The sequence below is a fragment of the Equus przewalskii genome, chromosome 1 (assembly GCF_037783145.1).
Source record: "Equus przewalskii isolate Varuska chromosome 1, EquPr2, whole genome shotgun sequence".
Lineage (NCBI taxonomy): Eukaryota > Metazoa > Chordata > Mammalia > Perissodactyla > Equidae > Equus > Equus przewalskii.
The window spans coordinates 125575180-125596758 of record NC_091831.1 but is presented as its reverse complement, the minus strand read 5'-3'; the positions used below and the strand labels follow the sequence as shown (position 1 = coordinate 125596758).

At 39.9% G+C, this 21579-nt stretch overlaps 1 protein-coding gene across 3 annotated transcripts in view; it reads left to right on the top strand.

Moving 5' to 3' along the window:
• The window catches only part of IQCH (IQ motif containing H), a 177722-nt gene that overhangs the window by 100008 nt on the left and 56135 nt on the right, over nt 1-21579 (top strand). For 2 of the 3 annotated variants that reach the window (XR_011540770.1, XM_070622791.1), the window contains 4 exons: nt 1176-1259; nt 5732-5907; nt 10258-10530; nt 14784-14975. Coding sequence is in view for 2 of the 3 variants with exons in the window: in XM_070622791.1 (XP_070478892.1) it covers nt 1176-1259; nt 5732-5907; nt 10258-10530; nt 14784-14975 (725 nt within the window). In the remaining variant the exon portion in view is untranslated. The remainder of the gene's footprint in view (nt 1-1175; nt 1260-5731; nt 5908-10257; nt 10531-14783; nt 14976-21579) is intronic. The other variant, XM_070622800.1, reaches the window with a different exon arrangement.

Genomic DNA, 21579 nt, shown 5'->3' with positions numbered 1-21579 from the left:
AAATTAGTAATTTTTCAAAAATAATTCAAACAACCCATTTGTCCTTCTGCCTTTTTCGTTCTTAAGTTCATCTGCGTAAAACAAAAGAGAGACTTTTAGATGAATTATAAACTCATTTAATTTCCAGACATTGTCTAATGTTTAAACACTGACATCAAAGCAAAGAACCAATTATCAGAGTTCATTTGATCTGAAGCCCTGTTGCCTGAATTACTGTAGTTTTCCTTATGCTGAAAAGGAAATCTGTGTCACATCTCAAAGTCGTAGTATTTAAAACCACTTTATCCATAGCGGTTTAACTTGAAACATGTGTTTGGGCTCACTAACCACAAGGAGGCATTGAAGCATCTCTTCAAAATGTGGAAAGCAATTTTACTTAAAAAAAAAATTGTACCTACAGTTGCTGAATTTCATCTAAGCAATCATACCTGCTTGTGAATATGCATGCCTTTTAAACTCCTGTTTTAACCCACTTATTTTCTCTTGAAATAGCAGCAGAAAGTGTCGCTGTTGTTTCTTTTGTGGAAGATTTTTGGTCAGTCGTCATCCACATGCATCTTCCTCCTGCTCTGTTTCCAACGGACAGGAAGGCAAACTGCAGGACTTCTGTTAGAGCCAACGCCGTAACGGCATTAACCTTCATTGCCCTTTAAAGGTTAAAAGTTCTTTTGACTGTGTGAGCAGAAGCATATTTCTTTAGTGTTTTATTACTTAAATACGTATTTCTGACAGCAAGGGTTTCTCTGAAATCTGTGTGTTAGTTTAGAATGATTCTGGGACACATCTTCAAAAGGCCACATAGGAAGCGTAAGTTAAAAGCTAAAATAGTTTTTTTCAAACTTGAGCATGACTTTCTTACATGCTGCTTTGAACATTCCTGTTAAATGTCAGAAATTTTCCCCATGCTTTTGTAATCCTAATTCCCAGCAGCTTTGCTGGGATTGAAAAATATGAGCCTCTCTGTGGCAGAATACGCTGCTTAGCACATCTTCCAGAACAATGCTTAATCCCCTGAGAAGCAGGGATCACATTCTTAGGAGTTAGATTGTTTCTGCAAGATGCTTCAGAGAAGATCCTTTCCTGGAGTGTGGACTGTGACACTTTGAAATCCTAGTGTGCCATTTTGCCATACTGACTTGCTCTTTCTGGGTTTTGACACCTTCTTTGCCTTTTAGGATATTCCCGGCCTGTGCGACAAAATATTGCCGACTTCAACACACAGCAGAACATGCAGCTGGGGAGGCTGTGTGACATCTTAGGTACCGTAAATGTTTTTACACAAATGGCTCTTTGGAATGTTTGTCAGTGAATGTTGATAAAATGTTTATTTTTTGCTTACTTTTTTTCCTCTATACGGAAAAAGCTTAGATTTCTAATCTGCCTGTGGGTCAATTGAACGTTTTGTTTTAAAGGGCCAATTTACATTGAAGTCAACTTGAATTAAAAAATGACATTTTTAACCCATTTACTTGGATAGTTTTCTAAATTCTCTTTGCAGCAGGTTTGGATAAGAATTTCTTTCCCATAGCCCCAAATCTTCTTCTTTTACTGAATTTTGCAGTGAGTGAAGTCAAAATTTTATATTTGTGTCAATATTGTCTATTATGATATCTGCGGAATGAGTAGAAGGTGGTATCAGAAATGAAAAGCATTGTGTTTTCATTATAAGAATAAGAGGGAAATGAAGATAGATTTTTAAAAGAAGCTTTTATTTGAGTATATATCATCTAGTTATTAGAAAACAAGAAGTGCCTAGTGGAGAGAATTCTTAGAAATACAGACCTTACGTGAAAGATACACCTTTGTAAAGGTCAAGTTCTGATACTGGTTTGGTCAGTTCTAGATCAGACGCCCTCTGGGCTGAGGAGAGAGGGCTTTGGCTCCTGTTCGATGCTAAGCTTCAGGTTGGGCTTAGAGAATAGAGGTTGCAAAGGCTCAGCAGTAAGAGGGAACCCGTGTGGGAGGTACGGGCCAAAAATTCAAGGTTAAACAAAAATTAGTTTTTAATTAGTTACCAAATAAGATCTTCTTTGTTTTGTTAAAATATAATTGCTTTGTCCCTTATTTAAGCAAAACGAGGAAGAATTTTAAATTATCAATGACCAACTTAGCTGGCTCCCTGGAATGACATACTTTACATGATTCATATATATTTCAGCATCATTATTATTTTATAAATGCCATTTGGTAACAAAAATACATCAGCACAAGAAATTTACAGTGTCCTACAATAATAATAGTGTAATTGCGTTAATCTATTATCTAGGCATTCATATTGTTTTTCAGCATTACCAAAAAAATTCTTTTTAATGACTTGAGATTGATTTGTTAGTGTTGAGCTATTTCAACTAAAAACCTGACCGGGTGGAAACCACTGAAGTGCGGCAGAGGGCAGACTTTGCTCTAATTTATTTGAATTAATTTTTTTCCTCAGCTTTTTTTATACCCTTCTATATATAGTACAAACCATCAGCAAAGAATTTCTGTACAAAATATTCTCATTATGGGGAAAGACTCGAAAGTATTAGGCTTCTATTTTAAATAATTGAATAATTCAGTCTATGCCCACCTGCAATGGAAAATTTTGCTAATATGGACATTTCTGAGAGATTATGAACCAAATGTCTTTTCTTTGTACACTATCCTCATGATATAGCAATGCAATCCTCAAACCTTTTCAAGAGGAGTAATGAAAGTTCAGAAATAGTGGTTAGAATGTAGAAAAAGTATTTGCTTGTTAAAGTAGGAAGAAACTAGAAAAATTAGTAATAATTTTGTAGAAAAATGAATGAGTCTCTTTATTATTCTATTAATTCCTAGTAAAGGGTGTTGATTTTTCTGCTTATTCAGGGAAAAAAAGATAATCCGATCACACTGGGAAGACTTGTCATTTCGATATTGGCTGTGAACTCAGGGTGTCAAGTGGGGACAGCAATGGCTAGTGTTTTCAATTCCTAGATGAGTTAAGCAAGAGAGTGACTGATATTGACTATTGAGTAGCAATCAAAGCAGCCTTCATCTTCATATTAATTCCTTTCCAAAATTACCTGTCAATTAACTTTGAAATTTGTGGATTCATTATCAAACCACATTAATATTGGATACTTTTTTTTGGCCAGAAATGAACAGAAAAGGTGAAATTAGCAACATGATTTATCATTTGTAACTGAGACATTTTTTTCCCAAGAAAGATTTATTTTTCTCCTGCTATGGAGTCTTTAACTTATTTTTGTTGTTTGTTTTTGTGTCCTACTTTTTTATACTTTAAAAAAACACTGGTTTGGTAAAGCTCTAGTCTCTTCTTGACAACAAGACTTGGAATGACTAATTGGATCATTCAGCAATTGGGTACAAGTTATCTAACTACTGTCTCCCCATTAATTTATTTTGAGGTTTATGTGGCAATTTGGGTTCCAAATTAAATAGGAGCCACTTAAATATTTACATCTCTAGATCACTTGCTCTAGAGCCAGCACTGGGCCAGTTCAGAACACATTGCTTCTAGCTACAAGATGCTTTGTCTCTGGAAAGGGAGATTTCTCCTGCATGCCGAGGATCTCACTTACTGTGTAAGACTTTCCATCTCCTGAATCCCTCCATTCTCCGCAGTCCCTTTGGTCAGCCCACAGGGATTTATTGAGTGGCTCCCACACACGCCACACTGTACCACGGCTTGGGGAAATAGAAGAAAAAATACACGCCTCACCTGTGGGAAGTTTGGAGAGACAGGATTAATAGATTCAAAACAACAGGATGGAACAAAGAGGACATAATTTCATCGTGTTAACTCTTGAGGCACTGACTAAAAGGAGCACTAGTGTGGAAGGCGGGCTGGGGACTCACTGTGGGCTGGCCCCGTCAGGATGGGCCGTGGGGTAGATTCGTGCATCTGGACTATTTGTTGAGCAGCTACTGGGAACTAGATCCTGCACCGGGGCTTTATATATATTCTTTCATTTAATACTCCTCAAGCTCCATGCCCCAGGTGATTTTGTTCCCCATTTTACAGATGAAGAAACCGATGCTTAGAAAGGTTATATAACGTGCCCAGGGTCCCTAGGCAGCTGAGCTAGAATTTGATCAGTCTACACTCCGTATACTCTGCCAAACTGAACAGAGGAGTCTTAAGATCCTCTCTTGGCCCTGCCTGACCAAGGAGACATTTTACAGCCCTCCCTCCTCTGGACTTCCCTAAGCACCTGTCTGCATGCTTCTTTGTACCCATTACACCCCGCCATGTTTTACGGCTGTGTGCGCATGCGAAAGGGTTGCTACCTGGCTGTTGGTTGCCATGCTGTGGTGGCTGCATGTTGCTGTGCTGCTGTAAGCTATGCCACCTGTATTTCAAATACCAGCAGGGTCACCTGTCCCCTGGTGGACAGGATTCAGCGGAGCTTCCAGACTAAGATAGACTAGGAAGAAGGACCTGGCCTCTCACTTCCAAAAAAATTGGCATGAAAACCCTATGAATAGCAGCGCCAGAAGATGAGAGAATGGCGTGAAAAGACCAGGCAGGGTTCTGCTCTGCTGTGCACAGGGGGCACTAGGAGTCGGATCGACTCGGTGGCACTAACAACAATAAAAAAGTGGTTATTTCTCACAGGTAGCATTTCAGTTGCTTGGATTCCTGTGTTTCCCTCCATGTCTAGCCAAGGGCTTTGCCACTACCGAGCAGTCATTTTATGAATGAATGGATGACTCGATTGGCTGCTGATCTCCTCTCCATACTCCCTGAACATCCTGCAGCCTGGAGTGGGTAATCTTGTCTCGCTATTCCATTTGGATGGGATATTTAATTAGGATTTCTTTCTATGTTCCTAATAAGAAGGCTGTCTTAAGAAGAAGAACAGTAGGGCCAGCCCTGGGGCGGAGTGGTTAAAGTTCTGCATGCTCCACTTCGGCAGCCCAGGTTCACAGGTTCAGATCCTGGGTGCAGACCTACTCCACTTGTCAGCCATGCTGTGGAGGCGTCCCACACACAAAATAGAGGAAGACTGGCACTGATGTTAGCTCAGGACTAATCTTCCTCAAGCAAAAAAAAGAGAAAGATTGACAATGAATGTTAGCTCAGGGAGAGTCTTCCTCACCAAAAAAAAAAAAAAAAAGAAAAAGGAGAACAGCTAAATTAACGCAGTGTTTTTTTTAAGCCAAGAATCACTAAATGTGCTATTTAAGTAATCTCCTCCTCTTTGGGAATGGAGCAGGGAAAACGTTGGTTTCCTGAAATATCATTTCTGTGGTCATAATCAGACCATTTATTTGGACAGGACATTCCCTCAATTGGCCCTGCCAAGACCAGGCAGAATAAGAAATTGCAATTTCATCAGCTTTCTAAAGTTAATAGCTCTGTTTTATAATTTACTAAAGTTAATGGGATAAATTTTTAAAGCAGCATGCAATTCCCATTGATGTTAATGGGAGTTCTGGGGCTAAATCCCTACATATTACTTGAAAGTACACTTCCACGGTACCTCACAGCCCTCCTTCTGAAGAAATTGTTGTGTCTATTTTTTTTGGTGGTAGTGTTATTTATCTTTTCTTTAGAGAAATGCTAAAGTGCAAAAGAAGCTGGTTAAATTGCTAACATTTGTACAAGACCAATCTAAACTAACTTCACCGTGGCTTTTGGATATGGTCTTTATTTTAAACTGTGTGACATCAATCTGATGTCAGAGCTCATAATGTCATTTACCTTTATACCAGTAATTAACATTGTGCTTGTTGCTTTCAGATGCCAACGTGAGCGTCATCTACATCTGCTCCCATCCAATGAGTGACGAGCTACTGCAGTATTACAATAAAATCCTGAGTCTACAGGCAGCTGTCAAATCTGGGAACCTGAAGGACAGAAGTGACCTGCAGGACAGGTTCAAAATTATCACCCCTGAAGCTGTGAACATCTTCACTGTGAGTTTGTCTTCTAATTACTACGGCTTCAGGGATGCAGTAAAATTAAATTGGAAATTTTATAACTTGCAACGCTCTGGTACACATCAGTGAAATATTATTGCAAGTTTAACAGCTTTACTGATTAGACTACTAGTTGGGCTGTAGGAAATAAATATTCCAGTTTAACTTTCAGACTTAGTTGAGCTACCGCTGCCCAGTGTCTCTGTGGCTGAAGCCTAATTGCAATGTTGTGTGGTACCATCAAGTAGGTGAATTTACATCATCTACGGTTCCTTTTTCTTAATTTTGTGTGGAGGACACCAAGGCAGAGAAAGGCTGGGCCTGCCCACGGTCACAAAGCTAGTTAGGGACAGAATCTAACCCAGGGCCCCTGTTTTCTCGTTTCCACAGTGGCATTCCTTGTTACCCCATGGGTTTTTTTCCTCAGGGGAATTTGGCCTGATTTACCATATCACATGGTCCAGAATGAACAAGTTAAAGAAAACATTTTTTTAACTTGCACTGATTTTTAATGAATAGAAGGAATTCTGAGTGGAAACCTGTCCCTAGACAAGAGCTTTTGGGAAATTCATGGAACCACGAGGCAGCGTTCTAGAATAAGGCAGTGCAAACGATGGCTTGAAATGAATTTCTTTATATTTTAATGAGAATTTAAACTTCCCGTGTTAAACCACCAACATTTTAATATCTAATGGACTACGCAATTTTGAGGAAACTTTTTTTTGTATAATTAAGAGTCTGAATTTGCTGATAAAGAGAGCTCTCTCCATTCACAAATGGGATGCACCGAAGTCAACTCTCTCTCTATTGCCAGAGAAACTGATTGCGTGCTTTATGTAGGAAAATATCTCTGTGCTGAGTTACTGCCCACTAACCCTTCCGATGTGCCATGATTTGACCCCAAAAAAGGCCTGCCAGGGCTGGAGGGGGCTGCTATTGCATTTCTACTTTGCTGGTATACTCAGTGAATTGTTATCAGTTTTTACTCTCTTCTACCACCATGAAGATTTTATTTTTTCATAACTGGTTATCTCAATGTTCCCAAAAAACTCTCTGCCCAGCTCTGTTTCATTGGCATCAGTTGGCTGTGGAAGATGTAGGCAACGTCAGGGACAGGGTAAGCAAGAGAAAGGACAGGGGACAAGTCATCATATTCTTACTTATATTCTTGGGAACCTCCCAATGTCCTCCACCAACGCCAGCGTTGCCTTGGTGCCTCCTAGCTATCCTCTGGCCCTAAGGGCAGAGTTACTGTGGACACTGGGAAGCAAGGGAAAAAAGAACTATCATTAGTGTGCAGTTAATTTCCTGATTTTCTCCAGCCATAAACTGGAGCTAATGCCTGAGAGCTGCCAAGAAGGAGTTTCTGCACATCTGAAATGCCACAGACATTGAAGAGGCGTGGAATGGGGAAGGGGCACTCATTTGGGAGAAGGAACGGGAGTAAACTAACATTTGTCAAATGCTTAGCATCCATTTTCTCATTTGATCCTCAGAACAGTGCAAGAAGACAGAAATGATCTGTCTCCTTCTATGGCTGAGGAAACCAAGACTTGTTTTCTAGTCCAAAGTTATGAAGCAAAAGTTAGCCAAGAGTATGAACCCAAATCTGTCTGACTGCAGAACACCATCATGAACTGGAGGGACTGCTTTGTTCCCAGATGACCTTGTGGCCTTGGGCAAGCCCCTGTACCTCTCTGGTCCTCTGTTCTTCATCTATAAAATGAGGTGATGGGTTGGAGCGTTTCAGTAATCCTGTTGCCTGAGAAGTGCACCCTCACCGGTCCCCTCTTTGACTTCCAAGCAGGAGACAGGCAGTTAGCACCACCGGAGGCACTGGGCTGCCTTCCTAGTGTCGGTTCACATCTTTGTGAGTAGAAACAAGTAGGAAATATTTTAAGTCCTCAATATTTCTCCTATGTGTTTAAGTTTAAATTATTTGAGCAATTAATCACTCATAGGCAATCAACTTGTTAAAATACAAAAATTAAACTCTTACTTTCAAATCAGTTCCTGCTCACGTTTGGCTATGGCTTGCTTTCTTTTTAATGGGTTTGAGATTGTATCAGTGCCGCTTTTCATTCAAATGGATGGCTTTGAGGAGATTTTTTTAAAGCATGCCAGAAATCTGTTTGTACATCTCTCCAAGTTACTATACAATGTTTGAATCTGTAATGGTAAAAAGTGCTGTTATAAAGTCATCATGTCTCATTTTGAACATTTTAATGTTTATGAAGACATCTTGAACAACTATCTTTTCTCTCAGGAGCTCTGTTGTCTTGGGGTGGGGGTGGGGGGTAAAAGATACATAACATAAAATTTACCACGTCACCATTTTAAATGTACAGTTCAATGGCATTAGTACATCCACATTGTTGTGCAACCATCGTATTACCCATTTTCAAAACGTTTTCAACGCCTCAAGCAGAAATTCGGTGCCCACTAAGCAGTAAGTCCAGAAAAGCCCCGGTGTTACATGGAAAGACATCTCAGAGCTGGAAGGACCCTAGAGACTTTAGTCCAACAGCTCATTTGAATATGCGGAACTGAGGCTCCGAAAGGGTGAGCTTTCTAAATCAACTTGCAGGTTACAAAATTAGGCAGGACTGAAATCCGGCGGCTCCCCTCAGTCTCTTTCTCCCACACTCACCAGTTAGACCAGCCAAGTTTGCAAACTGGTGCAGCTGATATTCCTGGGAAACAGTTGCGTGACGTTTCTCCGCATTTTAATGCCATGTTGAGTAGATAATTTTGACTGGACTTGGGGGAGTAGATGCTAGTCTACAAAATCTTTCTGGCACCTTGCATTGAATTATTTGCATGACGTTTTAATGACTTTATTTTAAAAAGAGAGCTTTCTCTGTAACAATAACTACTACTATTTATTCAATATCAACTCAACGGCATGCATTATAAAGCTGTTTTACATTCATGGTCTTCTCTTATCCTTAGAGCAACCCAGCAAATGGGCATTTTTATTCCCATTTAACAGATGGAGCAACTTAGGCTCAGGGAGTCTAAGTCGTTTGTCTAAGTTCAGGGAGCTTATAAGCGATAGAGCTCGATTCAAAGCCAGAACTGTTTGATTCCTAGACCCCAGGACTTTCTCGTGTGCCATGCTGCCCTCTTCTCTGGAGGAAGAGAGCACAGTCTTGGGTTTTCACATTCCATCCTTGGCTACGGTCTTTCCCATGCCCATCCTCACCTGATAAAATCCTACCCATCCTTCAAAATGCACCTCAACCCCAATGTCTGTCATAATAATAATGACACCAGCTAACATTCATTAAGTGTTTAGTATGTCCAGGCACTATTGTAAGTGCTTTACATGCATCATCTTGTTTAATCCTCACAGCATCCCTCTGAGATGGGCACTATTATGATACACATTCTACAGATGAGGAAACGGAGCCCCAAGGAGAATGAGCAACCTGCTTTTTCAGCTCTCCCCACCAGCATGTGGCCTCTGCCTCCCTCCTCCAGGCCTCCGAGGCCCTCTGTGGCTCCTTATGGCCCTTCTCAGCCTTGAATTAGTTCTGCATTAACCGTACTCATTTGTGTCCCTGCTCTTTGAACGCAGAGATGTGATTGTGTCAGTTTTGGTGTGTGCTGACCATCTGGCTCCGTCCTCTGCCCGTGTTAGACCCGCCAGAATTATTTACTTAATCTTAATAATGAGTCAGTCACATGTATTGCTATGCTGGGTCTAAATAGTCAAAAGTGAAATAAAGTTTTCCATTGGAAAATGAATTTGAGTCCTGCTGAAATTTTCAAATATTTTCCATTCGTGAATCCTCTCCGGAGTGTTGGCTAAAACCATGCTAATCATTGTAAAAGCACTTATTCCCTGAAACGGAGTTTGTGGTAGAACTTTGGAAAGAGTATCGAGTCAAGGGCCTTTTTCCTATCGAATCATTTCAAGAGTTGCCAGGTTGGGAGTCCGGTCTCGAGAAGAATACTGTGGGGCTTTTTTCTTCATTTTTTGTATTGATTTTCCAGACACCAGTGTTAAACCATGCCAGAAGTGTTGCAGAGATGAATCAGTATTATCCAAAGGCCCCAGCCTCTTTTCCTTCTGACAGAAGGATAATTCCACGTGGATCAAATAAATACAGATGTGTAGTAATTAGTTCTATTCCCAGTGAGCCTATTTCCAACGCACTAAAGATGTGAGCGATTATGGAGCCTCACCCCAACAGCTTTTATCAATTTAAACTGCTAAACAACGGGATAGGTCATAACCCAGCCTGCTATTAATAATGCATTTATTGTGTGCAACGTTATAAATTAGGTGTATGGACTAGAAAAAGAACACCTTTTAACAAGAATAATATGATTTTCCCCCAGAAGCATCGTATGTGTCTGGCCACTCTCCTAATGTACAGTCCCAAGGCAATGAAAAGAATAAAAAATCTCATCCAGGGAAAAGACGCCTACATCGTCGGTGGGTTCCTCCACAGAGATGATTTAGCTGTGGCGGATATGTTAAACATACCCATCCTGGGCCCGGAACCTGAGCTGGCTCATCTTTATAGTACCAAGTCCGGAAGTAAACGGATCTTTGAAAGCGCCAATGTGCCAGTCCCTCCTGGAATATATGACATCTTTAGTCACCAACAGGTATGTGGGGTGGACAGGTGAGGCTCTGTTCAAATACTTCACACCCTCTGCCCTTGTGGGACCTTTAGGTCTTCTGGAGCCAGCCCTCCCGGATGAAGAGCATGTGAAATGCTTGAGTTGATTTGATGGGCTCTCCTTTAGGCCTTCATGTTTCAAAGTGTCTTCCTAATAGCCTTGCAGAAATTGCTGGAATTCCCAAAATATGTACTCATTTGGATTAAGATATTGCAGGCCCTGTTAATGTACTAACCTGCTATCAATATGTATGGCCTTAACATGCATTAGCTGATCCTCATATTAGCCAGCCAGTCAGGTAGCAGGACCCCGTGAAATGAGAGTGCGCTTTGGCTAAAAGGAGCAGGTTTGGAAAGCTCCAGAGAGTGAGCCCTTCTGCCTAGTCAGGTTGCAGAGGGCCTGTAGCAGAGGCTGCAGACATCCTTGGCTCTGTAAAAACAATCCTTTGGCTCCTCAGGAAGGGGCCATAAATGGAGTATGGGGAAAATCCCAGAAAGGTGAAGCGAAATGGCTCCAGACATAAAACTATCTGCTTCTCGGTTTTTGCCTCGGACCAGGTCTATGGCTATGCGTCCTTCCAGCAGATAGTTAGGCCTCTTACTATTTGGAGAACTATAATATCAGCCACCAGAAATGATTTTTGAGTTCACTCTGGCAGATGTTCTCCCATTTAATTGCTATCTTCTTTCAAAATAAAGAAAATAAAAAGACAAATGGTTGTGAACAGTTCCTAACTTCTGTGTCAGTACATCTCTTGACCATTACTCTGAGGCAATCACAACCGATCCCCACCCTGCCCTGGGAAACTGAAGCACCGTGCACGACGAGGCAGTCTGTGAGAGACGATATTTAGGGATCCTCCTTCTCTCTCAGTTGCCTGATCACGATGCTCGTATCTCACAGCTGCTGAGCCCCAAAATCAAGCCTTTCAGCAAATCATACTTTTCAGAGACTAGTTTGAAGATATTTTTAGCTTATTAAATTGCCCTAAAATGTTCAGTCTTGCTAGAGTGTTCTAGGGCAATACATGGCTCACGAAGGAAGTTGCTCTTAAAGGTAGCAGAGCCTGGAAAAGGCACAGGCATTTTTAACAGCAGCAGAAGAGAGAGGCGCCCCTGATCTGGTGTGTCCCTTTCATTGTCATTAGCCTCCACTGGAATCTAAAGATAACAATGTGGATTTCCTGACTCTGCCTCCCAGTACTCGACTGATGGACTTAATGCACGTGAAATGCATTTTCAAACAATCCAATTTCATATGTGTACATTACACTAAATAACCTTCAAAACTTTAAAATGTATGTGCCATATTTATATTGAGTCTCGCTTTCATCTTCACCGGTGAGGACTCAGGCAATCTTTGCTATGAAATATTTTAGAACTTTCTATGTTGATTGTGGTTAAAGATACAAACACATTAAATAGAGCAAACATCCCTCTAATGCTAGATACAGAAGTAGGAATAAAAACCTCCTCCTCGCAGACAAATTGGATTTGAGGGGTGCCATTTTGCCTCTGGCATGTGCAATCTCTGTCACAATAAGCCAAGTTATAACTGAGTTCTACTCTAGTTGTACGAAAACATACGTCTGAGGTCAGCAAGAACTGAAGGACTCCGCTGAGATTCTTCCAGATAGTGACCACCCTCCTAATCTATCTGAGCGTATCAGTGTTTTGAATTTGCCAATGGTGGGGAATCAATAACGCTTTTTACCAATGTGCATCATAAACGTAAAGCCAGTGAAAGAAACCTGTGATTATTTTAATTTGGCTTAATAAATATTCCTATCAGTTGGATTTTAGCAGTAGACGTTTTTCTATTTCTGTTCTGCACCAGTATAAAATGAGTGGCAATGAAAATATTTATTACATCTTTTGACAGAGAGACTCAAATAGAAAATGATAAATGTTTGGAAGTAGCACAAAGTCATTTGGTTTATGATTAAGTAACTTATTTATTTATTTTTTACATCTAGCATGAGTACAGTGAGCATTTCCTGTTTTGATCCATAAAGTAACCATGCAAGTTCTCTTTCTGGAGTGTGCTGCATATGAAATATTGACAGCTTTGGTTAAATAATCAAAAATGGCGATGCTATTTTAAAGTACTATTCAATTTTCACTTAAAGATAGCACATAATTCTTTCCACTGGTGCAGTCTTTACAATACTATTGATCCTTTTCATTACTGTAGGGGATCCATCAACAGACGCCCATTTATAGGATTCTCAGAAGCAACAAATAATAGGATTTGGAAGAAACAGATAAGAATTCTGATTAGTAGTTGAAACCTCCAAATAGACAATGTATCCAAATACACAATGAAAAAGGCTATGCCAGATCACCTTTCCTTACACTAGCAAAAGAGTTTTATTGGATATTAACAGGCCAAAGACCATGTCTACTTCTGCAAAGTATGAATACAGCAAAATATGGTTGAATATAGAATCTACCTTCTAACACAACGTTAGAAAAAGAGGGGACGTAACTTTGGAAGGCACATTGAAAAACTTTCCTAGGCTATGCTCATAGCCGTGTGGTGTGCAGACCAGAGTACTTTTCATTTAAACACCCAAATTATCCACAGACACTACTTGATAATTAGGGAGCTAAGACAATTCCATTTTCACCCTAATTGAATACCCCATGGTTGCATGGAGCTTCCAGGGATCCAAAGTATGCGCCTCATGGTATAACTTCCACACTGCTGTGGACTGTAACGTCCCCAGGAAGATTCGCTGGAAAGACGGGACTCAAGAGAACATATTGTGCCTTTAATCCAAATAATCCTAATCAGCTAGCTCCAGACTTCAGCAGAACTATAATCCTGAGTCCTTTCACATTCTTTAGTTAAAAAAATAAAAAATAAAAATCCATTTGGTGAGCAAAAACTCATCAAAAGAGAAGAGAATAAGAGTGTTGCAGAGGCCTAAGTACAGAAAACCATAACCAAGAACAGCATGGGGTAGTCTCAGGAGAGAGAAGGTTTTGTGTTGCTTTGTTCCTTTGTGGGAAGTATAAACTGGAAAGTCTAAAGAGAAGACCAAATAAAAAATCATTTTGCGATCTAATGAATTATTTGTCCCCAAGGCTCTCCTAGCACAGTATTATTTATAATTAAGCAATCTTGCTATAGACTGTTATCTGATTCAAACGTATCCCAAATGGCTTATTGACTGTAAGGAAAGTTGCTTCTCTTGCTCTCTTCTGACTCCCTTCTCCACCTCCACCTTCTCCCCCACCTCTCTGCAGGCTGACAGGAAGCACAGTGAAGAGGGCATGAGCCTAGGTGCTGGAGTCAGAGCCACCTGGGTAGAGCCTGCCCTGCCACTCAGTGCTGTGTGATGTGGGCAGGTTATTTAAATTAGCTGAGTCTCAGTTACTTACATACAAAATGGAGCTAATAGTGGCCTCTACCTCATAGGTTTTTGTGAGTATTAAATGAGAAAACTCGTGTAAAGATCTTAGCCAAAGACCTGGCTCCTACTGACAGTTCAGTAATGTTAGATATTATTATTAATTGTTTATTATTATTATTATTATTAATATCGTTGTGATATTAGAGCTTGAACTTCTATCCCTTAGACTTCCATGTGATTGAGCCCAGTTCTTGAGAAAATACTGTTTCAAATAAAATGTAGGATAGCTGTGTATTCTAGAAAAGTTGCTTTCATGACTGTGTTATCTCCTTTATCTGTCTTGTTCACATAACACTCTTGGCCAGTTGACCAGCCGAACAAATGTATTTCATGTACATTAATGAGGAAAAAATTAAATATTTTATAGGTTATAACATTTAAAAGCTCAGCAAAGCTCCAAGCAGTTAAAGTTTTCAAGACTATAACTCTTTATAGTCTTGAAACTATAAAAAATATCATTTGAAGAATCAATAAGTAAACACATAATTCTCCAAAAAAGAAAGAAAACAATACCAAGATTCAATTACAGATATTCGAGGATGCTTTCTTTTGCCTTCAAAAGCCAGCAAAATGATAATTTGAGGATTTCTCATAAAGAGGACTATACTTTGAAACATGTCATTGGTCCCATTGGTTAGTGATTTCTTCATATCACACACATAGCACTTAGAACTTCTAATCTGCCTTAATAACTGCAAGATAATTGAATGAACAGACCATTTGAAATAAAGATGCATGAAAAGTACAACTAAGTGACTATACTAATAAGGAATCCAGGAAACTAGCTGTAGTAAGTGTTGCTGTGTCTTGGGCCCCACAGATGATAGAACAGCTGAGTCAGCTGATTACCGATCACCTGGAAATCCAGCGCTGGCTCTTTAAAATGGACTATGAGCTCAGAGGAAATGGGACTGCATTCTGTGACATTCCTTCCCACCTAAAGTGCTACAAGTGGATCCTAAAGGAGAGGGGCAAATATGGCCGTGAAGACTGGAGCAAGAAATGGGCCCAAGTGAGTGTTCAATGGTGACGTAAGCCCACGGTGTCTGACAGTTAGGAGATGGAACAGCAGGCTCAGCCGGGAGATGAGAGCACATCCTTCTAGACTCAGCTGTGTGACCTGCCAGCCGTGAGACCTTAGGCTAGTCATTTTGACCTCCTTGGGCTTTAGTCTTTACATGCAAAGTGAATGGGGTGGATTAGGTTATTTTAAATGTCCCTTCTTTGGGCCCTAAAAGTCTTCATTCACGTCTTCAAATGGATTATGATAATTAGAAAGGGTTTTTTGGTTTTTTTTTTTTTACCATATTCAAATAACATTACAAATCTCATTCCTTCTAAGTGATCTTGATCATATGCTTCTAACAACTGTTGTTATCAAGCTCGCTGTATTTTATTATGAGAGAGAAATTCTATTAGTGAGCGGCTGTCACCTGGAAGCTAGTGTAGAATAGCGTTCTGTCAGGAGTCATACGTTTTTGAAGACAATTCAAGGAAATTTATGTAACTGCTGGCCCCTGTGAGATCTTGAGAAAATTATACATCCCCGCCAGAAAATCTCCAGGCAAAAGCTGAATAATACGTAAGAAGTCTTAGCATGTGAGTGGACGTATACAGATTTTTCCATGTATGTTGGTGGAAGAATGAATTGTACAACTTCTTAGTCTGTTCCAAACTTGCTTAATAATTAAAGTAATTTTATACAGTTAAATATAGAAATTAAACCCACCATTCTAAAAGCTGCCTCACTTTGCACCCAGGGGCCTAGACTTGCCCGGCTTCTCTTAATCTCCAGTCTCTGTTTGGGCTGCCCCACTGGTGAAATCATAACTTAGGAAAATAGCAGAAATCAGGAAAATTCAGATGCAAATTCCCTTAGTTGATTCCTTCCCTCCCAAACACATAGTGGTGGGCTGCGGAGTGATTTGCATCCGCTTTGAGCATCCCACCACAGAGGTACATGAATCAAGACACAAGTGATAGAAAGGGAGGGGCACACGGGAGAACCACATTATTCTTGTGAAAGTGAAATGATGAATAAATCTAGAGAACAGTCAGAAGAGAGAGTTCCCTTTGACAAATGTTGCTGTTCTCCCCATGATCTATTCTGGGCTTTTCTTCCCCCTCCATCAGTGAAGGGACTAAATGCAGTACCTGTCAGGCCAGCTTTTTACATATTATTTAAAGGATACAAAGTGAATTACTCTTCTAGAAAAAAATAAAACAAGGAAAATGTATTTAATTTTGAGGCCCATAGAGGTTTCTCCTGTGTTCTCTTTGAACTGGATTTTATTTTATATTGTATAGAATTTTCTTTTTAAAGCAAAACTGTTGAGATTAAACCATGAAAATTATGACATTTTATTTAAGAAATTGAAATGTTAGTGTGCAAAGTATTTGCTGGTCCCAATATTTCAAACTAGTAATTTTTAAAGAATTCTCCTATCCCTAGACTATGACAAATTGGAAACGTCTGACTTTAAGTTTAAAAAATATGTAAAATATTGACCTTTGGCTGAATTGCACCTAGAAGGCTGACCATACATTATTTAATTTCAATTATTTTAAACTGTACCATTTTAAATTGTCACCAAATACATTTGGCATTGTTGTTAATGTTATTAAATGTGCAACTTTTGAATAATTAATAACCTATTTAAATCATTTTTTAAAATTTAACAAGGGAAATACAATTACTCAGAAATCTCTTTATACTCTGAGAGCTGTGCTTAGTCATGGCGTGGTTAGAAGCCAAAATAAAAATAAAAAATAAAGCGGTTCTGAAGAGCTTTTGTTTTGTTTGTAGAAGACTATTGACATTCTTTGCCTTCAAAGTGAAATCGTATTCAGAGTGGAAGTGAACCGCGGTCTCCATGGCGTGGAGCTGTGGAGAGTTCGGGGGTGGAATGACCTTTGTTCCAGAAGACCATCGTAATGGTGCACATTTAGACATCAAAGCATTACTTTATGAGCACAGGCGTGTTTTAACGTCCTATTACAGTTTGTAGACCTGTTTCTTTCAATAATGAAGATGTTGTGTCATCAAGCCTAGCCTGGCACGTACAAAACATATGCTGGCAGGTTATTAAAAATTTCAGCTTCTTGATGAAAGACTATCCTGCAGGCTAAGAGTCCAGAGAAAGACTCCATTCTGGGAGAATTATTAGAAATGAGAATATGACTGTAAGCACTAAATTATGTTAATACTTACAAATAGCATCATTTGCATAGCAGTTTATGACACGATACCATGATTTTTCTCATTGGTATGTTGTAGGCAACAGATTAAAAACAGTGCTGTTTATGGGAGTTTGAACTGTTTTGAGTCTCTTGCGTCTTATGCAGATAGTGGTTTTAGATGTGGGCATGACTCAGTGTAGACTTAAGGATCTAATATATAGGTTATCTTTTTTTCTACCTATCTAATTTAGAACCAGAGTCATTTGACTGGTTGCAGTTGAGATTGGAAACAAAGTCATGGAGTCAACAAATACTGAAAAGCTATAGTTACATTTTAAAAATCAGTATGGAATGTAGGTGATTTTAGGAAAAGCAGAATGTTACATGATGGCCACAATGAAAACAGAGCACAACTCATTTCTTTCATGGTATGTTGGTACCAACCTTATTCTCCTGATCCTACCAGCTAACAAAACCTGCTTCCCCACCCCCTCAGGTTCCAGTAAACCCACTCACTTACGTACTCAGTGCTTGTTAGCGTTTAATGAATCCACACACTTGTACACACTCCAAACTCCCCACTCTCAGTCGGGGGTACTTATTTTCATTTAGAGGAATGAAGGCTAATGCAAAGGAAGGCACAAGTGTAGGGGAGATACCTTCCTGGACACTCACCTAAGACCGTGCAGGGAGACTCAGGCAGACATTTGCTGTGGTACCAGTCGTTCTTGTGGCTTTTTTCCCCTTTCTTCTTTGAAAGGGTAAGTCTTCCCTCCCTCATTCCTGGGAGATGGGTTTAGAGGCAGTGATGCTACTGGTGACGCCACTTTGCAAAAGATCTTTGCAGAACAGTTTCTCCGTGTACAGAGCTAAGCCAGCTTACTTTTGGGTTTCTCTGTGCAACCCTTCTTTGGGCCTCTGTTACCTGGATGGAGAGTGTTAGATGTGGAGGTCTTGGCATCCCAATTTTACCACTTAGGAGAAAAAGGATATTGAATTAGCTCTTGAATGGCACTATATAATATTGCAATTTTAGCCCTTTGCAAGAGCAGTTTCCCCATTACTTGTACTTCCGTGTACTTTGTTGAACATTTGATATTAATCTGGGAATCTCCAAGGGAGGAAAATATATACATGTATGTAACTAATTCAAGGCACCCAAGCCTAGAAAAAGTAGAAGAAGCCACAGTCATTATTTTGCTTCCTTGTAGAACTAAATCAGCGAAAAAATACACTATTATGAGAGAGAACCATCAACCCATCAGTGCTTTAGAACTCTCTACATCTCCACTGTGAAGACCTCCACCCATTAGGATGGCCTTGTAACTGGGTCCTAGGAGCCACTGTAGGATGGCCAAGCTTGGTGCCTTGTGTAGAAGTTAGTAGGCCGTTACTAGGTGATCCCAAATAACCATTACCCTGTGACCACATAATTTTTTGGAAAAGTTAAAAGATAATGTAACAAGGTTAAAGAAATATTTAACCAAATAAGTACATAATCATTTCCCTCAAACATAGTTGTTTTCATTTTTGGGTATTAATTTCCAAAGGTGCTGCATTTATTTCTTACAGCTACAATGATAGTGTACATGCTGTTTAAACATCAGATCTTAAACATTCTCCATGATCACATGTAGTCGTCACAATTCATGGCTGTATAATATTCCCTTATATTGATTTACTCTAATAGATTAAACCTTTCACCTAAGTTGGAAATTTAGATTATTTCCAGCTTTCCCTTTTTTTGGTGGTGGTGGGGAGGGAGGGAAGAAGGAGGAGGAAGGAAAGATTAGTTTGTTTTTATTTTTGGTTTTGGTATACACCTCTTTTTGCTTCTGTTGAATCATTCCCTAGGAGAAAGACCCAGGAGTAGATTGCCTGATGGCCCTTGTTAGGTATTGCCACATTACCTTCCAAGAAGACCGTACTGATTTCCAAAGCTACTAGCAGAGAATAAGCACACTAGTTTTGCCACCACCTCACCAGCATCGGATATTATAAACTATTTTCACTTTTATTTTAGATGTCAAAATGTATAATTGTTATTATTTGATTACAAGCAAGAGACATCCTTTTCTCATGTCCTTATTTATAATTTTATTTTATGTCAGAAACACATTTTGGTATTAAGAGAAAAATCTAGGTTTTCCAGATTAAGAAAAAAATCTAGAGTATTATTTTTCCCTAGTCATTAAACTACATACAAATGATTATTCATTTGTTTATTTTTTTTATCTTAAAATCTTGACTTCTTAGATTATGTATTTAGTAGTTGCCACAATACTGGCCTACACATGAGATTAAGCCTTTTGTAGATCGATAAATACGCTGTTAAGGTCTTGACATTTTCCCTGTATTTCATAATAACAATAATAAATAGCATTGTAGAAAACCTGCTGGGTGCCAGGAATTGTGCTAAGCATTTTACATGAATCATCTCATTCCATCCCAAAAAACCCTAGCATTCTTACTCATTCACTTCCACACAACTTTGATAAGGAAGGTATTGTTACTCTGTTTACAGATGGAGAGACTGATGCTTGGGAAGTTCAGTGACTGGCCCAAGCTCACATGGCTAAGAAACGATCGTGCCTAGCTTGGAACCCACATCCACTGCTCCTGGCCCAGCGCTCTTGCCACACTGAACTGAATCCACTTAGAAAAGACCCCATGTTTGAAAATCCCGGAGCAGTGTTCTCCCTCAGGTCCCTGCTGTTGTGACCCCCTGCCCCTGTGGCAGGTTTTCTGCTTTCTACAGAGACTTGTAGGAAACACAAAGGTCCCTGGAACGCAGCAGCCATTGGTCTCAGATTTCTTCCCTTCCTGGCCGCCAGGGGAGCTGCTGTCAGGAAAGGCAGCGAGCTGGGGGAGGTGGAGGGCCAGCCGGCACACCCCTCAGAGCTGCCGGAGGAGCCCTGTCCAGGAGTCCCCATGATTCAGCTTTTGCAACCCAACCGCCTCACATGCCTATTTACTTGCATGGGTGTTGAGAGTGAGTTTCAGATAGCACCCTTTGGCTGTTGATGGAGGTGACAGATTTCAATGCCTTTCTCAACTATCGTGCTCATTGTAGTGAGCCTCAAATTCTCACAGAGCTATGAGTGGTCCGTCTTCATAATCAGATGCAGCATTAAAAATACAGTGAGCATTTAAAACCCTGTTTTTTTGGATAAGCAACCAAACGTTTTGTTTGTTTTGGTTCTTTCAATCCCCTGTTCCAGGTTGACATGGTAAACTCCCTTTGAAGCGGAATGAGTGTGGGAATAGGTTAGTCTGAATAACTGAACAGTCAAGGATAACTAAGAGGTAGTCTGGCTTGGGGGGGTCCATAGCCTGGGACACTGAGGTCAGACTCCCACACTCACTAGGGGGAACCATAGGCAAATCTCTGCAGCTCTCCAAGCCTTCATCGGTAAACAGGGATAACATTAGTACCTGCCACCTGGAGGTGGTGAGAATTAAATGAGATAACCTTTATGAATTGGCTAGCATGTACTTAGCACATAAGCCTTTGAGAAATGCTATTTGTTATTATTCTTGTCAATATTACCATAAAATTGCATTACAATTAAATACTGGTAACGTTGAACAACTACATACAATTTAATCTTTTTTTGGTGATTTAGAAGGTCTTTTAAGGTCTTGTAGGCTTCCAGAATATTGTTCTGTACGTCAGTTGTCATTACATAGGATTGTGGCTGTTGAAAATACAGAACATCGACCCGACTGTGCCTACCCAATGATCTACCCAGATAATGCCTTTCAAAGAATAAACCTTGAGAGTGTCTTGGTTTCTTATCATTTGAAAAGAGAAAATAATTCCAATTATTTGAACTTCCTACATGTTGAATAAAGAGGCATTGACCTGATAAAGTAGACATTATTCTGACCACAAGATTGAGACCCAGTTGCTTCATTTTCTGGTTCCAGTTGGTGTCTTTTCTAATTAGTGTAGCAGCACGGCACCAGGAGCATCGGAAAGGCTTAATTATTTACATATCTTTCCTTATCTCTGAAAATGACTTAGAATGTTTTCTTCCAGTTCAATGGTTATTTTCATGAAGCTGCCAGGCTTGGGTTTGAGGTACTTCTCTGTGCCTGAGGAAGATGACAGGAGAAGGAAAATTGCCTCCCCAAGTTAAATGAAAGCCTGGTCCCCCTTCTGAGGACCTATAATAATCAGCTATACAAGCTGTTGGTTTGTGTGTCCTATTGATTTAATATGGTTCTAATCAGTACATAAAGCTATGGGCCTGCAGTGTGAATTTTTCATATGCTTACAAAGTACCCTTTGATTTTCTGTCACACGTTAATTACAGCGTTTTGCCATTAAATAGGAAGCTTTGTGTAAACTAATTACTAGGTAATCATTGTCTACTGCAAGCGTGCTGTTTGTACCTTTTATTTTATTCTAAAAATGCGCAGATCTCACAGTC